Source organism: Dunckerocampus dactyliophorus, chromosome 8 (assembly GCF_027744805.1).
Source record: "Dunckerocampus dactyliophorus isolate RoL2022-P2 chromosome 8, RoL_Ddac_1.1, whole genome shotgun sequence".
NCBI lineage: Eukaryota > Metazoa > Chordata > Actinopteri > Syngnathiformes > Syngnathidae > Dunckerocampus > Dunckerocampus dactyliophorus.
Window position 1 is genome coordinate 9665001 of NC_072826.1, and position 20624 is coordinate 9685624.

General features: G+C 40.9%; 1 protein-coding gene across 2 annotated transcripts in view; it reads left to right on the forward strand.

The window, feature by feature from the left end:
• The window catches only part of LOC129186297 (vitamin D3 receptor B), a 30749-nt gene that overhangs the window by 3406 nt on the left and 6719 nt on the right, over positions 1-20624 (forward strand). For both annotated transcript variants that reach the window (XM_054784409.1, XM_054784410.1), the window contains exons 3-9: positions 11825-11972; positions 12879-13009; positions 13989-14185; positions 15293-15392; positions 16060-16240; positions 19392-19543; positions 20455-20571. In XM_054784409.1, coding sequence (XP_054640384.1) covers positions 11827-11972; positions 12879-13009; positions 13989-14185; positions 15293-15392; positions 16060-16240; positions 19392-19543; positions 20455-20571 — 1024 coding nt within the window. In that variant the 5' untranslated portion in view covers positions 11825-11826. The remainder of the gene's footprint in view (positions 1-11824; positions 11973-12878; positions 13010-13988; positions 14186-15292; positions 15393-16059; positions 16241-19391; positions 19544-20454; positions 20572-20624) is intronic.

Consider the following 20624-nt stretch of genomic DNA (forward strand, 5'->3'; position numbering starts at 1 on the left):
CGGTTGCCCTTGCAACTAATGAAGTGTTAAGTTCATGCTGATGTCTCTAGGTCCTCAATTTACTCCCGTGCTTGATGGCTTTTAAGCCAAACACATCACACAGGTTATATTTGTTGTAAATGGAGAGCAGGTCAAGCAGAAGTTCTTGAAAGGCAACATGCACAACTTGACTGATTCCATGTGCTTCGATAACTAATGCAATACAACACTCCCCAAAGTTAATCTTTCAGTTGTGAGAATTGTATTGATATATTGCGTGAATATGAACTGAATTGAATTTATTCGGTTTAAATGTTGCATCCATTTGCTGTATTTTATTTATTTTATATTTATATTTCCAATCAATTTTGGATGAATATTACCTCAACATTAGCGCATTTTTTTGACTGGTATATAACAATGGATGCGCGCATTGGTATCCACTTCCCCCTCACATGTTTGTTGCCTGTCCGGTTCTGTCCAGTTAGCTCTCCATCCATGACTGTGTGTTCTTGAGACTGTGCATTCGCTGTCAAATTCGGCACAGACATAAACAGGACTCTCGGTGTGAGTGTTTGAGTGGGCTTCTCCCTGCCTTTCCCCTCTCCAGAGTCCAGCAAGGGGCCCAGCATAAGGGGGCAGGCTGCCGTCACTGCCTCCCTCTCCCCTTGCCGGCCAGGAGCGGGGGCCTGGGCAGGGGAGCGATTGGTGCAGAGAACATAGAGTTGGACACGGGACATGGGACCCTCCCACCACCTTCCACTCTAGTTTAGCCCATCCTGTGTGGGGCACAGGTCATCTTGTCATGTGCTGTTACTGCTGCTGAAACATGCTCCCTGTGATCGCAGGAAAAAAGCATGAGATAGACCAGCAGAGGCAAGGGAGCATGAGAGAGGGAAGAGAAGGGACAGGACTGGACTAGTCGGCTCTACCAGTTGTTTTACTGCTGTTTGCTTTTTGGCCCATTTGTTCTTCTTTGTTCATGTGCTCGACTATGTCTTTTTTTCAAAAGACATAAACTTTCTACATTCCAAATATTGTCATTTTGTGCCAACGTCATTCCGTTCCTTGTTTTCTGTGGTGGTTGTGCTTGAACATGTGACTAAAAAGCCCATGTGTTTTCATTGTGGCCCACTTCTGTGCAGTCCGGGTCATTCCAGATCTGAATTGTTTTATGTATCCTCTGTACTCGGAGTGACCTGCCCGAAGTATGCGCTTAAACACATCAACTTACGTTTTCCGCCCTTCTTTCTCCCCAGCTTCCTCCCTCTTTTTCCCTTTTATATCTGTCTCCCATTCTCCCCGTCTTGGAGAAACCTTTGGCAGCACATAACAATTTTAGGCCCATTTGTGGGATCGTTCATGTGATGTAGACAGAGGATGCTCATTAGCCTGTCAGAGAGGGCCCCTTTATACAGCTTTACATCCCACTTCCGCTACCTTTCTGGGTCCGGATGATATTTGGACTTTGACTCATACGTGTTGGGATGTGGTCTAAAAAGTTAATTGCCGACATATTTTTCTGTTTTGAATTTACAGCCTTGCCATCTCTTTTTTGCACTTCTGTCTGGAATCTCTAAATGTATCCACTTTCCTAGAACTCTCACTCAACCACGGTCCATTTAAATGCACCAGGTCTTTATTAGATCTATTGGTTTGTGGTAAAAGTTGCAGTTAACTTTGATGGAAGTTAATGTTAACATCTGGGCAGGGCTCCAAACCATTTTTTCACAGTGGAGGTCTCATTGTGTGCTTGTGACAAGGACAGTGAGAAATGACTGGTGTTTGTTACTGACACACTCACAGACAATGGTTCTTCTGGAAATTGAATGCCAATTAGAACTGGCTACTACTCGCTAAGAGGCATTGGAGTCCTGCCATGGTCCACCTCGACTCTTATCCCTGTATGAATATCTCACTGCCACACACACACACACACCCACACACACCCACACACAAACACACGCAGCAGCAAAAATAACCTGATTAAATGTGTTATTACATAATGCTCATCGTGCAATATTATTCCGACAAACTGTTATCTCATATCAGCATTTTGAAACACATTCTCTGTTTGGACGGTTCTGCAACAGCTGAAGTGTGGACTCATTAGCCACACTTCCAAAAAGCGGCACAGTTGGGTTCCATCACGGTTGTGTTTCTGTTATCAAAAGTTGTAAAGGAAGGGTTTCCAAGATAGTCGATCAGTACTTTTGGCACCCTTATGATGGGGTTCCAAATACCTAAGGGGTGGAGCTGAACACCCAGCAGTCCATTGATTGGCTGTTGAAGAATTGTTATATCCATGTGCAAATAGGTGTGCATTGTAATAGGAAAACAGAAAATGCACATTTTCTTATAGCTTTGAATTAACAAACATACGCCAAGAAGAAAGAACACAAGGCTGTAGAGTGGCTCACCATATTCATTTGCGGTTATAACCATATCACCACCTTGATGGTTGCATTGCTATTTGCCGTACTGTAGGGGATGTCGATTGGTGTCACGCAGGTGTTTCCATCTAGCCCCCAGAATAAAATTACTGATTTCAGAATAGAGTCTATTAAATAAGTAAAAAAAACATAAATGTAGTTGCTTGGTTTTCTGACCAGTACAATGACAGTGAACGCTACCTAAAAATACAGTATACTTTTGTAAAATCACGGGCGTGGTCTCGGGCAGCACTACATTTATTGCAGGTCGATCATTGTATTGTGAAAATGCAAGACCTTTTAATATCAATCGCATTTGGTGTCATGTTGTATTTCCACGCTTATGATGATAATTTGATGGACTGATCTATTGAACATACGAGTTTGTACTTTGTGACTTCATCTATCACATCTCCATTTGAGTCTCCAGTCCACACTGCCTCCAAAATGTGCATACAACAGCTTGCAGGTGTGCGCATTCTCCCACCGGTATCCTACATTTACGCCCTGTTTTGTGCATGCAGATTGGACCGAGTGGATCGAGTGGCCCACGGTGGCAGTTGGGTTATGGTATCGGCAGGCATACGTTATGGACAGTGAACACAGGTGTATTTTATTGATGGAATTTTGAATGCACAGCGATACCTTCATCAGATTCTGAGGCCTATTGTTGTGCCATTAATCCACGACTATCAACTCATGCTGCAGCATGATAGCGCACAGCCCCATGTTGCAAGGATCTGTACACAATTCCTGTGAGCTGAAAACATCCGACATTCTCAGTTCTTGCATGGCGAGCTTACTCACTGGACATGTCACCCGTTGAGCATGTTCGGGATGCTCTGGATTGGCATATAAAAATGATGGCAAATGGCAAATACTAGATACTGTCTGGTTTTAGGAACCCCCGATCTTGAGTTCAGTTCATGAAAAATGGGAGCGAAAACAGAAGCGTTGCGTTTATATTTTTCTAAAATATGTATGTGGAATATTCAATGAAATTCAGTTAGGAATATTTGTCAAATGCATTGATGTCTGCCCTTAAAGGTATGGTAAAATGTGACACAATCAGTTGCTCTTAGCACCGTCTACATGCACCACTAATCAGTCTTAGACCATTTATCCGAATAATTTATCACCTGTCTACAAGATTTAGTGCTTTACGCATGGTTGGTTTATCACACCTTTTAAACCCAACAGGGGACCCGTTTTTAATCAGGTTCTGAAGTTTGAGACACACGTGCCATTTCAGCCATGAACCACCGTACCGCCTCTAGCAGCACTTGTACTAGCTCAGCTAATTTTGAGGATAAAAGGCAGAAGAAGTTTCAAATGACCAAGGCAGAGTCTTTTATTTTCAAGCATTCACCACAAAGAATATTTGTTTTGTCATAACAGCTTGAGGAGGTGCCTCTTTGAGGTGCAGTCGTTCCTTGCCACATCGCTTCACTCTATCATGATCTTTCAAAATTCAGTATGGTAAGTAATCAATCATTGCTATTTGGTGGTTGACCACAGCAATTACTAGATTGGACTGGTTTTACGACTAAATTATGTCTTCAGAAAATGCATTGAAACACACGTTGTGCTAGGTAGTACTCTACAGTGGTCACTAGATGTCTTTAACGTTACATTACGTTTAGGGCTGTCAAAGGTAACGAGCTAACCCTGTAAGGGAAATATTTTTTTTGATGCGCGATTAAGGTGCGCACGTCCTGTTTGATCCTCGGCTGACAGGGCAGTTTGAGGAAATGCCGTGGTATGGTAGTTGATTGATTGAGCAGAAATGGAAAAGAAATGGGTATTTTCAATGGTAAGTTTAGCTTCAAAGCCCTGGCAGATGGCTCTCTCGACAAGACCAATAGTATTTGTATCTACTGTCGCTGTGAGCTGAGTTGTCACGGATTACGTCGAGTAGTCTCAAATGCCAGAGAGAAGGTACTGGTGTTTTTTCATTGTCATTTATACAGTGCTACCTGGGCATACGAGTGTCCCAATTAGCGAGTGTTAGTTCTTGGCTGATTTTGATTTGCTTTGAACCGTAAGCTAAAATTTGGGTTAAGAGCTGCTCGTTACCGGCAGGCATAGCCGAGGACAGTTATTTGCGGGCTTGTGTCAATGTGACAAAGGCGGAAGTGAGCGAGCACACATGGCTCTCAATGAGACGGCAGTAAAGACTTGTGAGGTAATTTATGAGCATTATTATCATTTAATAGCGATTTATTAGTACGTATTTGTGCTTGAACTGCTGTGTTTGTCAAAGATGACAGAATAAAAGTTGCATGTTGAAAGATCCGCGGTGTCATACTTCCACGCTGCTGAAGTCACTTGACCAAGAAAAGTGTGACAAAGTGCGCGTAAAAGAGGGTTTGTGTGTGTGTATGTCTCTGTTAAGAGTGTTTGGAAGTGAAGCCTGACTGCACTATAGTATATGGGCGCAGTTCTAGTTCTGTAAACTACCGACCGTATTTTGTAAGTTGCCAAATGTATTTTTGTAATTCTCTGTGTTCATTTCACTTAGTTGTTGGGTGTTTTTGCAAACCTCTATTTTTGTAAGATTATTTGCTTGAAGAGAATGATGTTTGAATGATGGACAGTTTACTAATGTCTACTTGTTGTACATTGTGTTTGTTTTTAATTTTTATACATTGAGGTCCATTTTGTGTTGAGCTGTTAAAAAAAAAAGTTTATTCAACAAAAAATTGCATAAAGCAAACATATTATGCAGTTTGTTGATAGGTGTATTCAAAATTTAAATTGATCTTTCAAAGGTACACTTAATATACATAAAAACCTCCACCTGCGATTAATTGTGATGAATTATGAGTTCTATGAACAACATGCGATTAATCACGATTAAATATTTTAATCGCTTGACAGCCCTAATTATGTTACATTGAGGATACAATAGCCACCGCAGAACGTACTAGTGCTTTCCCAGTGTTAACATGTGAGTCTGTTATAATAACAGGAATTGTATAATAGTAATGTCTACTAATACTAGATCCTGTTACTGTTATTACTACTTACTACTACTTATTTGACTTATTACTACTGTATGTACTATTACTATTATGTCTACTATATTGGGTAATACAGGTGTAAAAGTGACTATGGGGTGTTACTTCATGTCTAGAGGGCTCTAATGTTAAAATCCGTATTTAGAAGGTTGCAAACAGGTTTTCTGTGCTCTAACTACGAAAATATTCCATTTATAAATAAGAAGTCCTACTTCGAAACTTCACTTAACACGGTTGGGCCTGGAACAGTTTAACCGTGATTAATGAAGGATTACTGTACAGCGTTTGTTTAAAATTAAAGTGTAAAACGCACCAGGTAATTGGCACGCAGTATGGTATATACAGTATAGGTTATAGCTGGCTAGTTTACAAAATTCAAACACAGAAATTTACACTTTTTTTGCAAGATTTCTGTACTCCATGTAAAACTCAAGTCTGCTCTTTAATTTTCAGATACAGAAAAAGGAACATTGAAATGTAGTCTAAATTTGACTTCACCAAGGAGAGTAAATCACTTCTTCCCTTGATGCCTTGAGTAGTCAGGGATGAGACACGTTTATATTTAGCCTGTAATTCAAGTGTCCTATGAATGTGTATTTTTAGCCAGCTTTTAAACTTACAAAACCAGACCTGTTTTGTTTGCGTTTATGTCTTGTCTCCTGGCCAGGGCTCTGTGCCAGCCCCTAATACGAGTCCCTTCCTTTTTATCTACAGCCGGGTACACTTGGGCTACCTGACCCAGAAAGTCACAAAGAGGTCACCCCTCCCTTGGTCGCTGTATCTATGTATACTTTCCTTGCTTCCCGTCTCTCCCGCATCCCACCCGCCCCTCTCGTCAATGGCCTGCTTCTCTCGTAAATCCCTCCCTCCTTCCACACCGCACTCACTACCCTCTACTGTGGACTGACCAGTCGTCTCTCTGACTGCAAGAAATGGCCATTCAGAGGGACAGAGATGTGACATACTGTATCTGCGTGGTGAGGTACACGTGTAACATGGGCCTTTAAAACCATGTGAGGTTGTCAGTAGCAACACAGAGTGACGACAATCTACAAGAGCGTGAGCTGAAATGAAAACAAAAAACCCTGCAAAATATTCGCAATTTTTCGTGAACCAGCAGCACAACTGGACATGCTTGTGCTTACTTTTAAGTGTATAGTGGGTCACCGGAGGGTAAAGTTATGAAATCAATTTTGCATTCCACCAGAGTTTTGGGAAAGAGAGCACATTACAGCGACTCGAGAGAGTCAACAGTATTTTACGTAAACCGATGTAGTCGTCATAAATGTTGTGCTAGTGTAAGCTTACACCTGCATATACGAGTCATGTGGCGCTCTCTGCTCCACATGGTGCTTAATGCTATCCTTCTGTCTGTTATCTACAAACTCCGTATCAGGTTTAGGGGGCAAGTCATATCAACATTTTGCCTATTTACTTTTTATTTGACATTTCTCAACTTATGCCTTCAGATATTTTATGTATTTACTGTTGTCGTTAAGCGCAAAGACATCACCTGGAAGAAAAGTTTGAATTTCAGTGCTGATGTTGTCCACGCTCTCTGAACCTGCAGAGATCTTTACAAGGATCTTCTATTCTATGTGTATTTTGAAAATGTTAAGTCGTAGGTGAAATAAAAATTCCATGGTTGTAACTGTTACATTATTGAGGTGTAGTGATGATAAAATGAATCTTTGGTAATGTTTGGGCTTTTCTTGATTGATGATTTAATCCTGGATATTGGACAAAAAAGGACACAGAACCCTGACCATCAACTGTAATTTCATCCTGTAAAATGATTTGCAGTGGAAGTCATTATTGACGTGCTGCGATAGACGAAGCACAGGAACTTTGGAATTCCACTAACAATCGTTAACTTTCGAGTCCTCTGCCATCACGCACGTTACATTAGAGTAGGAAGCGCCTTGAACGGCTTTTATTTTGTTTGTAACACACCAGCTGCAATGCAACAAGTTAGGCTACAGTTACGGTGCTATATGACTCTATGTGAATGAAAGGTTATTAAGGTAATTGCATGTATTGATATCTAAAAATCCTGTGGTGTCCAAATCATCACACTTGTTATCACTGACATACTGTATATTTCGCTGAGTGCAAGGTTTTATTTGCCACTACTTTTCATGAACTTAACATCGTACAGCTGTCTCGTTACATGTTTTTAATGATGTGGCGGTGATTGAACACTGCCAAAATAAGCAGGTTATGAGCGGGCCTCAACTTTAAATGTGGACTCCCATGTCAGGTTTTTAGTCAGATTGGGGGAACATGTCATATAAATATTTCCTTTGGTAAACTGTAAATTATATGGCAGCTTTTAGCAGCCAACCAACAGCGTGAAAGAAATCAGTGAGTGAGCGTCCTGCATAGTCCAACAACGGCAGGTTTGATTGATGCTGCCGATAGTCATAAGCGCAGTGCATATTATTCAAAAGCGGTAAGTCAGCAGAAGCCGCACCGCTCCAAGCTGTTTGTTTGCTGTATTGCATGCCTGAAACTGGAATGAGTACAGATCTGGTGTAATAACCTGATGAATTATTTAGAACCCCCTCTCAATACAACTGTGCATTTAGTGTAATGGCCTGTCAAGGCTCAATGGAGGCGCAGACAGGGCTGATTTCACTCATCAGTCAGTGATGTTTGCAAGGTGAATGAGCGTTTTCACTTGATGAGTGGCAATGCCTGCTTAGAGTGGCTGACTTACGCATGATTGTATTTATTATATAGGATGAAGAACCATTCTATCGTAACATAATAAGGATAAAGATGTTAATTGTATTGCAGCACTGAATCTTTTAGACTCCCTGCAGGACCGTGGCCTGTCTTTTAATGGCCACCTGTGTTTCTAGACTAACGTTAACCTCCTAAAATCCATGCGTCTTAACTACAAATGAGCATAATACTCAAATAATTGATTAATTAATTACAAATTCTGTCAAATGTTGCGGAATTGAAATGACATCAGCTATATTCACAAGTACGTCCGCTATGGCACAACTTCTTGCTGAATACAATGACGTCATCAGTGGCCGACTGTAGTTCTTTGCTAACTAACACAGTTATGCCACAAGTCTAAAAAATGTTAACACAGAACACATTTTTTATTGTTTTATATTATTATGGTTATAGTTATTATAGTTTTACATGCATAAAACAAATGTAAATGTATATAAATCACAAATGAAAGGGATAAATGAACATTTAAGGTTGCTTTTACCGGCATGATTTGTGGTTTCAAGGCTTGTTGTTTACTACTGTAAAGTTCTTTGTGCCACATGGTCGAGTGTATTACTTCTGTGTACCTTTTGATTTGAAATATGACCTTTGTTCTTAAAAAGGGTGAGTGAAAAGCCAGCTAGGAGAAAAACAGACACATTCTGAGAAAAATGAGAGTAGTACACAATCTCCCCAGTGTTTTGCTAGGAACTAATAAAAACAAAACAAAATGTACCAAGTTTGTCATGTTTCAACTTAGATTTAAGCCATCATGTCTGCGCTTTTTCCCTTCCTGTATAATTTGAAAGTCAGATTTGTGTTTCCTCTCCATTAACTGGCATGAGCTCATGTTTTTATGTGGCCAAACAGGCTTTTTCCATCAACAGTCTGTCAATAGTCTATTGTCATTCTAGTTGTGTTGGGTGTTTTTGCTCAGGCCCACCAAAACTATTGGCTTGTAGCCGCTGCACATCAAGCTTGCGGAAAGAGGCTTTTTCACTCAACGTACTACAACATCGTCAGATCATTTGTTGTTGATCTTGAAGCCTGTGATGCTCGGATCCACAAGAGCAACTTTGTATACAGGCTTGAGCCACGTGAGGCCTGGAGCAGCAATGCAATTAATAAATGCAAGTTTTGCTGTCTTTGTTGTAGTGCTTTCTTGAAATAAGATCTATGTGTCTTCTGACATGGAACTGGCAGAACAGAATATTTCAAAAGATGTTCTGCCCATATTCACAAGTTGGAAGAACAGCAGGCTTTTTGAATGAAGTCAATAATGGAGTGATCGGTCCATACATTTTAAATTATTCATATGGGCCCTTACCCCTCCGGCAATTGGTTTGTGACTTCGTTGAGGTTTGCATCTGATTTACTCTGTGTGCACAATTATTAGGCAAGTCAGTCGTTTGACTATATTCTCAATTTTATGCATATTTTCCAACCCCAAGCTGAATAAACTTGAATGCCTATTGGGTTTAAGCATACCAGGTGATGTGCATGTGTGTACTGAGGGAGGGTGTGGCCTTAGGAGATCAACACCCTTTATTAGGTGTGCACAATTATTAGGCAGCTTCTTTTCCTCTGGCAAAATGGGCCAGAAAAGAGATTTAACAGACTCCGAAAAGTCAAGAACTGTAAAATATCCAGAAGTATGAGTGTCCAGAAGTATGGTACATGGTGTTCAGTGCTCAGAGACATGGCCAAGGTAAGAACGGCTGAAACCCGACCACCTCTGAACAAGACACACAAGTTGAAAGGCTATGACTTGGCCAAGAAATATCTGAAGTTATGGACTGATGAGATGAGAGTGACGCTTGATGGACCAGAGGGGTGTGCCCGTGGCCGCATCAGCAATGGGCAGAGAGCTCCACTCCAACTCAGCTGCCAGCAAGGTGGAGGTGGGGTACTGGTAAGGGCTGGAATTATTAAAAGATGAGCTTGTTGGGCCTTTCCAGGTTGAAGATGGACTCGAACTCAACTCCCAAAACTACTGCCACTTTTTTCACACAGTGGTACAGGAAAAAGCGTGCATCTTTCAAGAAGACCATGATTTTTATGCAGGACAATGCTCCATCTCATGCATTCAAGTACCGGTACTCCACTGTGTGGCTAGCTAGTAAAGGTCTTAAAAAAATAATAACATGACGTCTTTGCTCACCTGACCTTAACCCTATTAAGTACTTGTGGGCCCTTAAAAGTAAGCTTTACAGTGTCTTGGAGGGTTTGGTTGCTGCTGCACAAAGAGTTGATGGTCAAATGATCAAGAAAAACTGACAAACTGCATGGACGGAAGGCTTTTCTGTGTTATTGAAAAGAAGGGTAGCTATATCAGTCACTGATTTGTTTTTGGAAATGTCAAAAATATTTATTTGTAAACTTTGTGTTGTTTGTTTATCGTTCTGACTGAAAAGAAATGAAAATAATGTGGTGAGATGGGAATATTTTTGTTTTTCTTTGGGTTGCCTAATAATTATGCACACAAATAGTTGCCTAATAATTGTGCACAAAGAGATAGTCTCAACAAAAGCCAAAACCTCACGTTCACTTCCTTAAATATTCAAGTTTGAAGTTTATTAACATTTTGGATTGACCAAAAGCACTCTTATTGTTAAATAATACTGTAAAACTAATAATCAATAATGCAAATTGCCTAGTAATTGTGGTTGCAGTGTAGTTACACGCCTTTCCCTTTCTCCTCCATTTCCTCCCTCCATCTGACGCGCTTTCACTCTTCAGTGGAAGCAAAGAAAATAGTAAGAAAGGCGCTTTGTGGAAAGGACAGTGCGTATTTGTTTAAGAGGATGCTGGGCTTGTGGAGACATGCCTTGTTTTCTTCACAAGGCTGTTTACTGAAACAGACACCCAAGAGCCACGTGTAATCACAAATACACTTCTAGCATTTTGGAGTGGAACAAGAGTTTTTCCAGTTGCTGCATATGACTCTGAATCTTTTTGGGACACAAACACTGAGGACAGACTAGAAACTGTCTTTCATAAGGGACATGATAGGAATTTTCTCCGGTTTGTGGAAAAAAAAACATGATAAAACCTAAACACATTATAAGTATAAAAAAACGATTAAATACAAAATTTTTATTACAATTTGTTTTTCTTTGGTCCGTAAAAGATTAAAAGTAACAACAATGTATAAACTGGGGGGTGAAAAAGAAATGACAAGACAAAAAAGTTGTTAAAAAAGTACGTTGTTCTGTTGCGAGTCATAATCGTCATGTGTGTCATTATGACCGGAAAAAATGTAAATGTTGTCATAATTTTAACAGAATAAAGGCATCCTACTATGAGAGCCAAAAAATAGATTTGACAAAAATAACCATACACCTACATTAAGATGAAGACTGTTGAGGATGTGGTTAAAGTGAATGTGGGAAAACAAGACAGAACACTAATGACAATCGCGACCACAACACATGCTGGGAGGCGGCATCACGCCCAATACCTGAGGTGGTCCAGCCTCACGCAGACTCTACCTTCAGCAGCCCCCAAGTAAATTGAGTTTGAGACCCCTGCTGCTACTTAATTCTTATAATGTTTATTCTCAAATGTATTCTCTGTGTTTGAAAAACTACAATAAGCTTCACATTTTTTACATGGCTTCCTTTATTTCACATTGTCCATCTTTCTCTTTCTCCCTCTTTTCAGTGATGGAGTCCACCGTTGTGAGTACGTCCACCCTGGCCTCTGATGAGTTTGACAGGAATGTGCCACGGATCTGCGGCGTGTGTGGTGACAAAGCCACCGGCTTTCACTTCAACGCCATGACCTGTGAGGGCTGCAAAGGTTTTTTCAGGTACACGTGCACCACTGCCAGTGACATAGCAAACACACCGACGTAAGCGGACACACAGGGTACACTTAGTTATGTACTGCACACGCGCGCTGCGTGTGCTTTTTGTAGCAGCTTATACCATCCTGCTGAGTAAGTGTGTGTGTTTTCACATTAGTATGCATGCACAGGTTCTGCATATGCAATGCAAACCCCATCTCTCTCTTACACACACACACACACGCCATTTTCTTACATAAGAACACATGCAAAACAGCATCTATGTGCACAATAATAGTCAGCAGGAGGTAGAGCTTGTTGCTATTAATATTTCTTCAGTTGACATCCAAATACAGTATGTCTATGTTTTTACATAAAAATATTGTTGCCCATGTGTCTGTTTCTGTGTGCCCTGATGATGTTGAACTGGAAAAGATGACATACATGGTTGTTGTAACCACTCTCCTCTTTCAGCTGACCCTTATTTGAACTTTCACCAAGTGCGTCTGTGTTTCTGCTACATCTGTGCCCTGATGCATATGTCCACCAACCCCCATCTTCATGAAACTTTGCGTCACCCTCTGCCAAGATTTGCCATGCACTTCTAAATTTCCTGGCATCCATCTACAGTATACAGTAAATGTGCTGTATAACTTGCAGAACCACTTGAAAGGCAAACAATTTTTGCAGCTCTGCTATAATTTGTTAACGTCAAACATTGCCGCACCTGCTAGATCCTGTAACATAAGTACAGTTTCCAACATGTTTGGACGTGTATATTCAGCATTTCATGTTTTATGTTTCTTAATGTGCTGTAGTAACCTCTAAAAGGAATTCTTGGAATGTCAAATGACCATTTTTCTGTCATCTGACAGCCATTTGTTGCATAAGCTGTAATAACGGACTTTAAAATGTTTATACTGAATTTAGGCGCAGTATGAAGCGCAAGGCCTCCTTCACGTGTCCTTTTAATGGCAATTGCACCATCACCAAGGACAACAGGCGCCACTGCCAGGCATGCCGGCTCAAGCGCTGTGTGGACATTGGCATGATGAAAGAGTGTAAGTATGACCGGTGACCCAAATAGCCGCAAGGTATTATGTTAACTTTACACGGCACTGCTGTAAATGTTTATTACATTGATTATTGTGGCTTGCAACATAGTCACAGCTTGTCCATTCAATTAGAATGTTAGTTTGTGTTGACTAGCCCAATTTACAGGGGGTCCGGTCCGGTCCAGTTCTGACATGGCTTTTTCAAATACAGTATTACGTAATATTTGGACTAGGGTCAAGTATCTTTGGGTCTTTGCTCCCATTAGAGCATTAGAGTGTTGACATGTTTGAACAAGTGGAGCCACCCTGCATTGTAAAGACTAATTATTCTCCAGCTGAAGTTGAAACACCTGCTGTCGTCTACAGTCCACCAAGGCCTCTTCTTTCCTTGAAGCCGTTTGTTTCCTTTTCAAGGTGTGTAAATAGTTACATCTTCATTTGTTTTCTCATATCCGCTTATTGTCCACAGGCCTCTTTTATCCAAAGGCCTCACAGTTCCAGCTAAAAATGTTTCTCCGTTAATGTACCGGGAATTCCACGAGATGAGTGGCGTGGAGGCTGTGATTGTGCGAGTGAACAGGGGCCAACAGCCAGCACCGCTGTTGCGTTGCAAAAACAGCAACATGTTATTGACAGCCAGCTCGCTGACTCTGGCTCTCTCTCGCTTTCTGTGAGCTAATTCAGTGGCTGGAACAACAAGGAGCCAACAGAACAAAGACAATGTTCTCAGTTGTTTAGTGCAGCGGGGGTCTCCATATGGATATGGTCTCCTCCCATTCTCTTCCTCAAGGGAACAACAACACCCCCGCCCAGCACTATATTGACATAGCTGTCGTCACATTGCAAAATATAAGTAAATCATGAAACGCATCGTATGGATTTGGAGTTAACTGTTGTCTGTGCACTCAATCAATCGTAATATTGATATTGAAAATACTCATTTATTTAACTCTGTTTGCATGTTCTCCCTCTCCCCCCACCACAGTCATACTGACAGACGAGGAAGTACAGAGGAAGAAGGACTTAATTCAACGGCGAAAGGACGAGGAGGCCCAGCGCGAAGCAGAGAGAGAGGCTCGGCGGCCTCGGCTCACTGATGAACAGAGTCAAGTCATCGCCACACTGGTGGAAGCGCACCACAAAACATACGACGACTCCTACTCTGACTTCTGCCGCTTTAGGGTTTGTCTTCTCACTGGATCCACATAGTGCAACTAAAAACAACATTGTAGTACTTTGCTGGTAACACATTCATGGAACAAATTTAGTACATTGCAACCTATATACTTAAAAATACAGTTTTTAAACCGTAAAAGAAGCCCTGTTGGGTTTTTCTTTGGCTTTAATGCGTTTTTATGCTATTGCAAATGCCACTACAAAAGGGCACCAGTGGTGACAAAGAGGAAAAATGTGACAACCACAAAAATTTAACTTATTTTGACATAGGAAAGTGATACACGGGCCCCTGTCCTGGCTGCTCAGTACAGTATGGCTATGTCGACACTAGTAGTTGTACACCATAAGTTGGTTGCATGAGTCACCTAATGAGAAGTAAACATGCAACCTCTGCACATCACCCATCATTAAAGTTAAGATCAGGAACACATTTTTTTTTAGATTTTATGGTTTAACTATTTGCTTAGTGTGTAACAGTTATGGTAAAATGTTAAATAAAGCCCTACAGAAATAATAAAACAGATGGTATAATATAATAGTTATTATATATCTTTATAATCATTTTAAAAAGAGATTTTTTTCGATTCCTAATGCCAAAAATGAACTTTTAATAAGGAACCGTCCAAGGAGGTTCCAAAACTTGAAAAAAGATAATTACATTATATAGAATTTTTTAAAATACCTGGTTTTTTTTGCATAGGATTGGTTTCTACCATGACTGTCTTTGACAGACTTAGAGGTTCCTCTGAAACAAGCACTGGAGGCATCGAACTGGCAACCTGGAGTAACCTGTTCCCTCATGCCTTCTCGCCCTGTAGCAAGTTGGTGAAAGCCAGCCTTGTTAATCCTGCACCACTCAAATAAAGCCACAGTATCAACATCAACTGAACTAGTAATCATCATGTTGAGTGTTAACAGGGTTAGCAACATAAACACTACTCTCGTGCCATCCGTGGGCTCGTGATACAATTACAGATTGCTTTTGCAACTTGGATCCTCGGGTTAAATAAACACCACATTTTTACAGCATTTCTCACAAAAGGACACATTTCTTCTGTCGGACAAATAATTTATACAAATGTGTGATATTTTTCTGTCTACTCTCCGGTCTAGCCTCCTGTTCGCGAGGGCCCAGTCACACGTAGCGCCAGCAGAGCGGCTTCTCTCCACTCTCTGTCGGATGCCTCCTCCGATTCCTTCAGTCACTCTCCGGGTGAGAGACTCGCACTGTGAAATACTGTAGTCTCTCAAGATCAACATTGGCTGCTGGGTGAAATAATGCAAATAGACTTTCAAGCACAGTTGCCTTTTAGAAGCAAATGTTACATTCAAAGGTTACATAAATCCGCATGCGAGAAATATCAAGAAAAATACACGAACATTTATAATTAGTGTTGTTAGAGATGAGAAATATTTATACTTGACTTAAGCCATCTATTTTTCTCTCATTTCGCTGGCTTATATAATTTGTTGTATGGCTTTACTGAGAATCCAAAGGAAATCCTACGAAGGCCTCATACCCTGCAGACACTTGACGCCTGCTCGTAAACATGAGTTCATTAATGCATCTGTCACTAATGGAGCACACACAGCGAGAGGCACGGTCACATGGCCTCTGTCCAGCACTCGGCACAGGCAAATGACTGAAAATAACCCCAGAGATGTTTAAAGGCTTTGCATGTTTTTAAGGCTGTCATCCAGGCATTCAGCTCCTTCCTGTTCTCAGTTATCCATGCTCTGGATTGTCACTTCTTTAGCTTAGAAGTACTGGGTCTTCAAAGAAGACAGTTGATACATGGGGTTTATTTTATGATCTTGTCTGACTCCCTTGACTTTTTTTTTGTTGTAATTTTGTGTTATCTTCGTTTATCTTGCTGCAGAATCGGTAGATGCCAAAATGAACTTCAACAACTTGTTGATGATGTACCAAGAGCAGGGCAGCAGCCCTGACTCCAGTGAAGAGGAAGGCTCCAGCTTCTCCATGCTGCCCCACCTGGCAGACCTGGTCTCCTATAGCATTCAGAAGGTTATAGGCTTTGCCAAGATGATTCCAGGCTTCAGGTATATGCACATTAGTGTCAGAAGCCACGTTTTATACCTGGCAGAAATGCATGTTAATTTCGCTCTCTGGTAAAAACCTCTTTAAAAAGCTGAATGCCCAATCAATCTACCAGACACAAGACAACTTCAGATCATTCCTTTATGAATAACGAGTGTATTTCACTTTTTTCTGTCCTTTTTGGTATACTAGTGATGGACAAGATGAAAAGTGGAACGATAACCATAGAACAGTGCCACTTCAGTACAATAAGCAATCAATTATATACACAAATTACTTTTACTTAGTAGATACAACGTTGCATATATAATTTCTTAAGCAGTACATGCCGATCAAGCAGCCACAAATCTCAAGATTTCTTAAGCTGCCTTGCCACAGGCACTCAATTACAGTGGTGCCTTGGTTTTTGTTATTAATTCATTCCAAAAGGTCAGCCAAAAAATTAAACGAACAAAAACAGGCAATTTTTCTCATACAAAATGTAAATCAAATTAATTACAGACAGACCAGGTTGTTAGATGCAATATTGTACAATAACTGAGACACCGTAAGAAAAACGAGGCAAAATTTTGGCAAATATTGACTCATAAAAACTAGGGAGTATGAAAACGGAGGTTTGACTGAATAACACGTAATTCCAGCAATCCCTATAAAACACAAGGTGACAGTATCGCTCTGCAAACATCTTCTTGTTCCCTCTCCATTAGATGTCCTCCAGGTATCGTCAAAGAGTTGATTACTTTCACTTTATTTTAGTTGTATTATAGAGAGTGGTTAACTGTAGTGGAAGAAGTGATTGCCCCCGTGTTAAAAAATAACATAACTGAGATTAAATGAGATCTATCAGTCTGGAAAATGTTATAAAGCCATTTCTAAAGCTTTGGGACTCCAGCGAACCACAGTGAGAGCCATTGTCCACAAATGGCGAAAACATGGAACAGTGGTGAACCTTCCCATGAGTGGCTGGCCAACCAAAATTACCCCAATAGCGCAGCGATGACTCATCCAAGAGGTCACAAAAGACCCCACAACCACATCCAAAGAATTGCAGGCCTCACTTTGCCTCAGTCGAGGTCAGTGCTCTGGACTCCACCATAAGAAAGACACTTGGCAAAAACGGCCTGCATGGCAGAGTTCCAAGACGAAAACCACTGCTGGACAAAAAGAACATTAAGTATTTTTCCCAGGAAACATTTTGATGATCTCCAATACCTTTGTGAAAATACTCTGGTCTGACGAGAAAAAAGTTTTTGGAAGGCGTGTGTCCCATTACATCGGCATAAAAGTAACGTCGTATTTCAGAAAAAGAACATTATACCAACTGTAAATTATGGTGGTGGTAGTGTGATGGTCTGGGGCTGGTTTTCTGCTTCAGGACCTGAAAGACTTGCTGTGATAAATGGAACCATGAATTCTGCTGTCTACCAAAAAATCCTGAAGGAGAACGTTCGGCCATCTGTTCGTGACCTCAAGCTGAAACCAACTTGGGTTCTGCAACAGGACAATGAACCAAAACACACCAGCAAGTCCACCTCTGAATGGCTGAAGAAAAACAAAATGAAGACTTTGGAGTGGCCTAGTCAAAGTCCTGACCTGAATCCTATTGAGATGCTGTGGCATGACCTTAAAAAAAACGCTTCATGCTGGAAAACCCTTCAATGTGGCTGAAATACAGCAATTGTGCAAAGATGTGTGGGCCAAGATTCCTCCACAGCGCTGTAAGAGACTCATTGCAAGTTAACGCTTGATTGCAGTTGTTGCTGCTAAGGGTGGCCCAACCAGTTATTAGGTTTACGGGGAAATCACTTTTGCACACAGGGCCATGTAGGTTTTTTTCTCTCTTAATAATAAAAAGTTTCATTTAAAAACTGCATTTTGTGTTCAGTTGTGTTGTCATTGACTAATATTTAATTTTTTTCTTTCTTTGATCTGAAACAATTAAGTGTGACAAACATGCAAAAAATAAGAAATCAGGAAGGGGGCGAACACTTTTTCACACCACTTTACCATAAGTATTATTAACTGAACAAGTAGTCCAATTCACAACAGAAGTTAACGCAAGGCATGGTGAAGGTCTGGAACCACACTCTTCACAAACAAAAGCAAACTGACTGAACCGCACATGAGCAAGCATTTTGGCGGCTGAGGCAAGAAAAAAACTTCTAAGGATGAAACTTCTGGCAAATTAATTTGTATGAAAATATCATTTCTTGTGAGGTAGAAAAAAATGTATGCACTGAAATGTAGTGACCCATCCCACACTCCTGTTTAGTGGAAATATGTTCATTTGTTTTTGCATAATCCTGCTGACTCACAAGATGGAAAACTTGAACACTAAAATTAGGGAATGGAAAAAAGATGTTCACTTCAGAATAATGGCCACTGCATGAAAAAATGCTATCAAATAACTGCTGTCGGCGCCACAACTGCACCACTTTCTATTTTCAGTTGACTGTCATTAGTCACAATTTGTTTTGTATGCACCAGTTCCTACTTGTTTTTGCAGCAACTGTCAGTGTCATAATTACTGATAGTGTTGAAAGTAGTCCATTGTTATCATTACGCCATTCATGTGACTTGGACAGGAAGAATATCCCATTGATCACCACAGCACCTTTTTGTTTCTTGCACCAGACAAACACAGGTAGAAACATGTCACGTCATGTGGTCACTCCAATGTCAGGGCTAAAACGAGCCGAGGCCTGTATTTCCTGAAAGTTGTCATTCCCAGTGGCAGTCAATGATGGATGCGGTTGGATTACGTTTGGAATGTTTGTTCACTTTTGCGCTTTTCACTTAAGCCGAAACCTTCACTCAAGATTTTAAGGTTCCAGCAAATGTCACATTCTCTTTCCATTTCTTCAACATTCTAGCACATAATAACATGACTACATGCAGGAGTTTGTTGACAGTGCTTAACGCAAGTTGGATTTAAATCATCACATGATGGTGCCATAACCCCCTCCCCGTTTAATCCATCTTGCACAATGCACACCTCATGACTGTAACTGATCTGTAATGAGTTATTATGCAAGCAACTGCATACCATTATGTATACATTTAAGTGTCACATCATTTCTCTTTCTGTTTCTTTAACTTCTTTTTTTCCCATTAATGATTATCCTTTTTTTTGTTTTTTCCCCTTTCTCGCAGAGAGCTGACCGCGGAGGACCAGATCGCTCTGCTAAAGTCAAGTGCCATTGAGGTGATCATGCTGCGCTCAAACCAGAGCTTCAACCTCGAAGACATGTCCTGGAGCTGCGGTGGGCCTGATTTTAAATACCAGATCAGTGATGTCACCAAAGGTCAGTGTAAAGGCTGCCACATGTACACTCGACATTGCAGAGGCCTGTTTTTTTCCCCTTGTTTGTATTTAACTTTTAGCTAACCTTATGGAGACGAGACATGTTTTACATATGGAACTGTCCTAAGAGCTTCAAGAGAGTGGCGGCATACACATCCATGGACCAATGATTTTAATGTATACATTTCAGCAATGCACCGTTAACTGTATCTTCAGAAGCACCTGCAGGCAATTTGCCTTCCAAACGAGATCCTTTCTTGTGGGATCATCCGAGGAATCTTACTCGCAACTGATTCACTGCTGAAAACATCCCTCATGTCCGGAGACAGGAGAGGCCGTATCTTGACTACTCTTGTTCTAGTTGACCTGAACATGATTCATTTACGCACACAATTCCCACAATGAACTCCCACTATACAGTATATGTATTCAACTCTATGGTACTGTAAATTAGGTCTATGGGGGGTTATGTTCCAAGACCCACCCACGAATGGTGACAAACTAAGTAATTGAGAAGCTTTTCAAAAAAAGTGTATTTTAGACACTCTTGTCACTTCTGATAATTTTATAATTTTTTCCTTTTCCGTGTGGCCCTAATATTCCTCTGTCTTGGTGTACCTTATGAGAGAGACACAATTTTATGAACACCTATCAACATGAAGCAGTACAGTTGTACATCACTGCTAACTATAATGAACCTATTTGTTAAATTAGTACCACTCAGCTATTATTATCTCTGTGAAAATAGTGCTACAGCTCTTGCATTGGACCTCATACTGCTCACGTGCGCCCTATGTTGTGTCATCACAAAAGAAACAGCACTCCAAATGAAAAATGATGTGCAGTACATTTTGTACAAGACATTTTACAGTATACAGATTGTGTGTGACCGTTCTTACGTTTCTCCTGCAGCGGGCCACACTCTGGAGCTGCTGGAGCCGCTGGTTAAGTTCCAGGTGGGCCTCAAGAAGCTCAACCTGCACGAGGAGGAACATGTGCTGCTGATGGCCATCTGCTTGCTTTCCCCAGGTACTGCACCATGCTGCTTTGAGGGAGGGGCACAGGCAATCATTGCGTTCTAT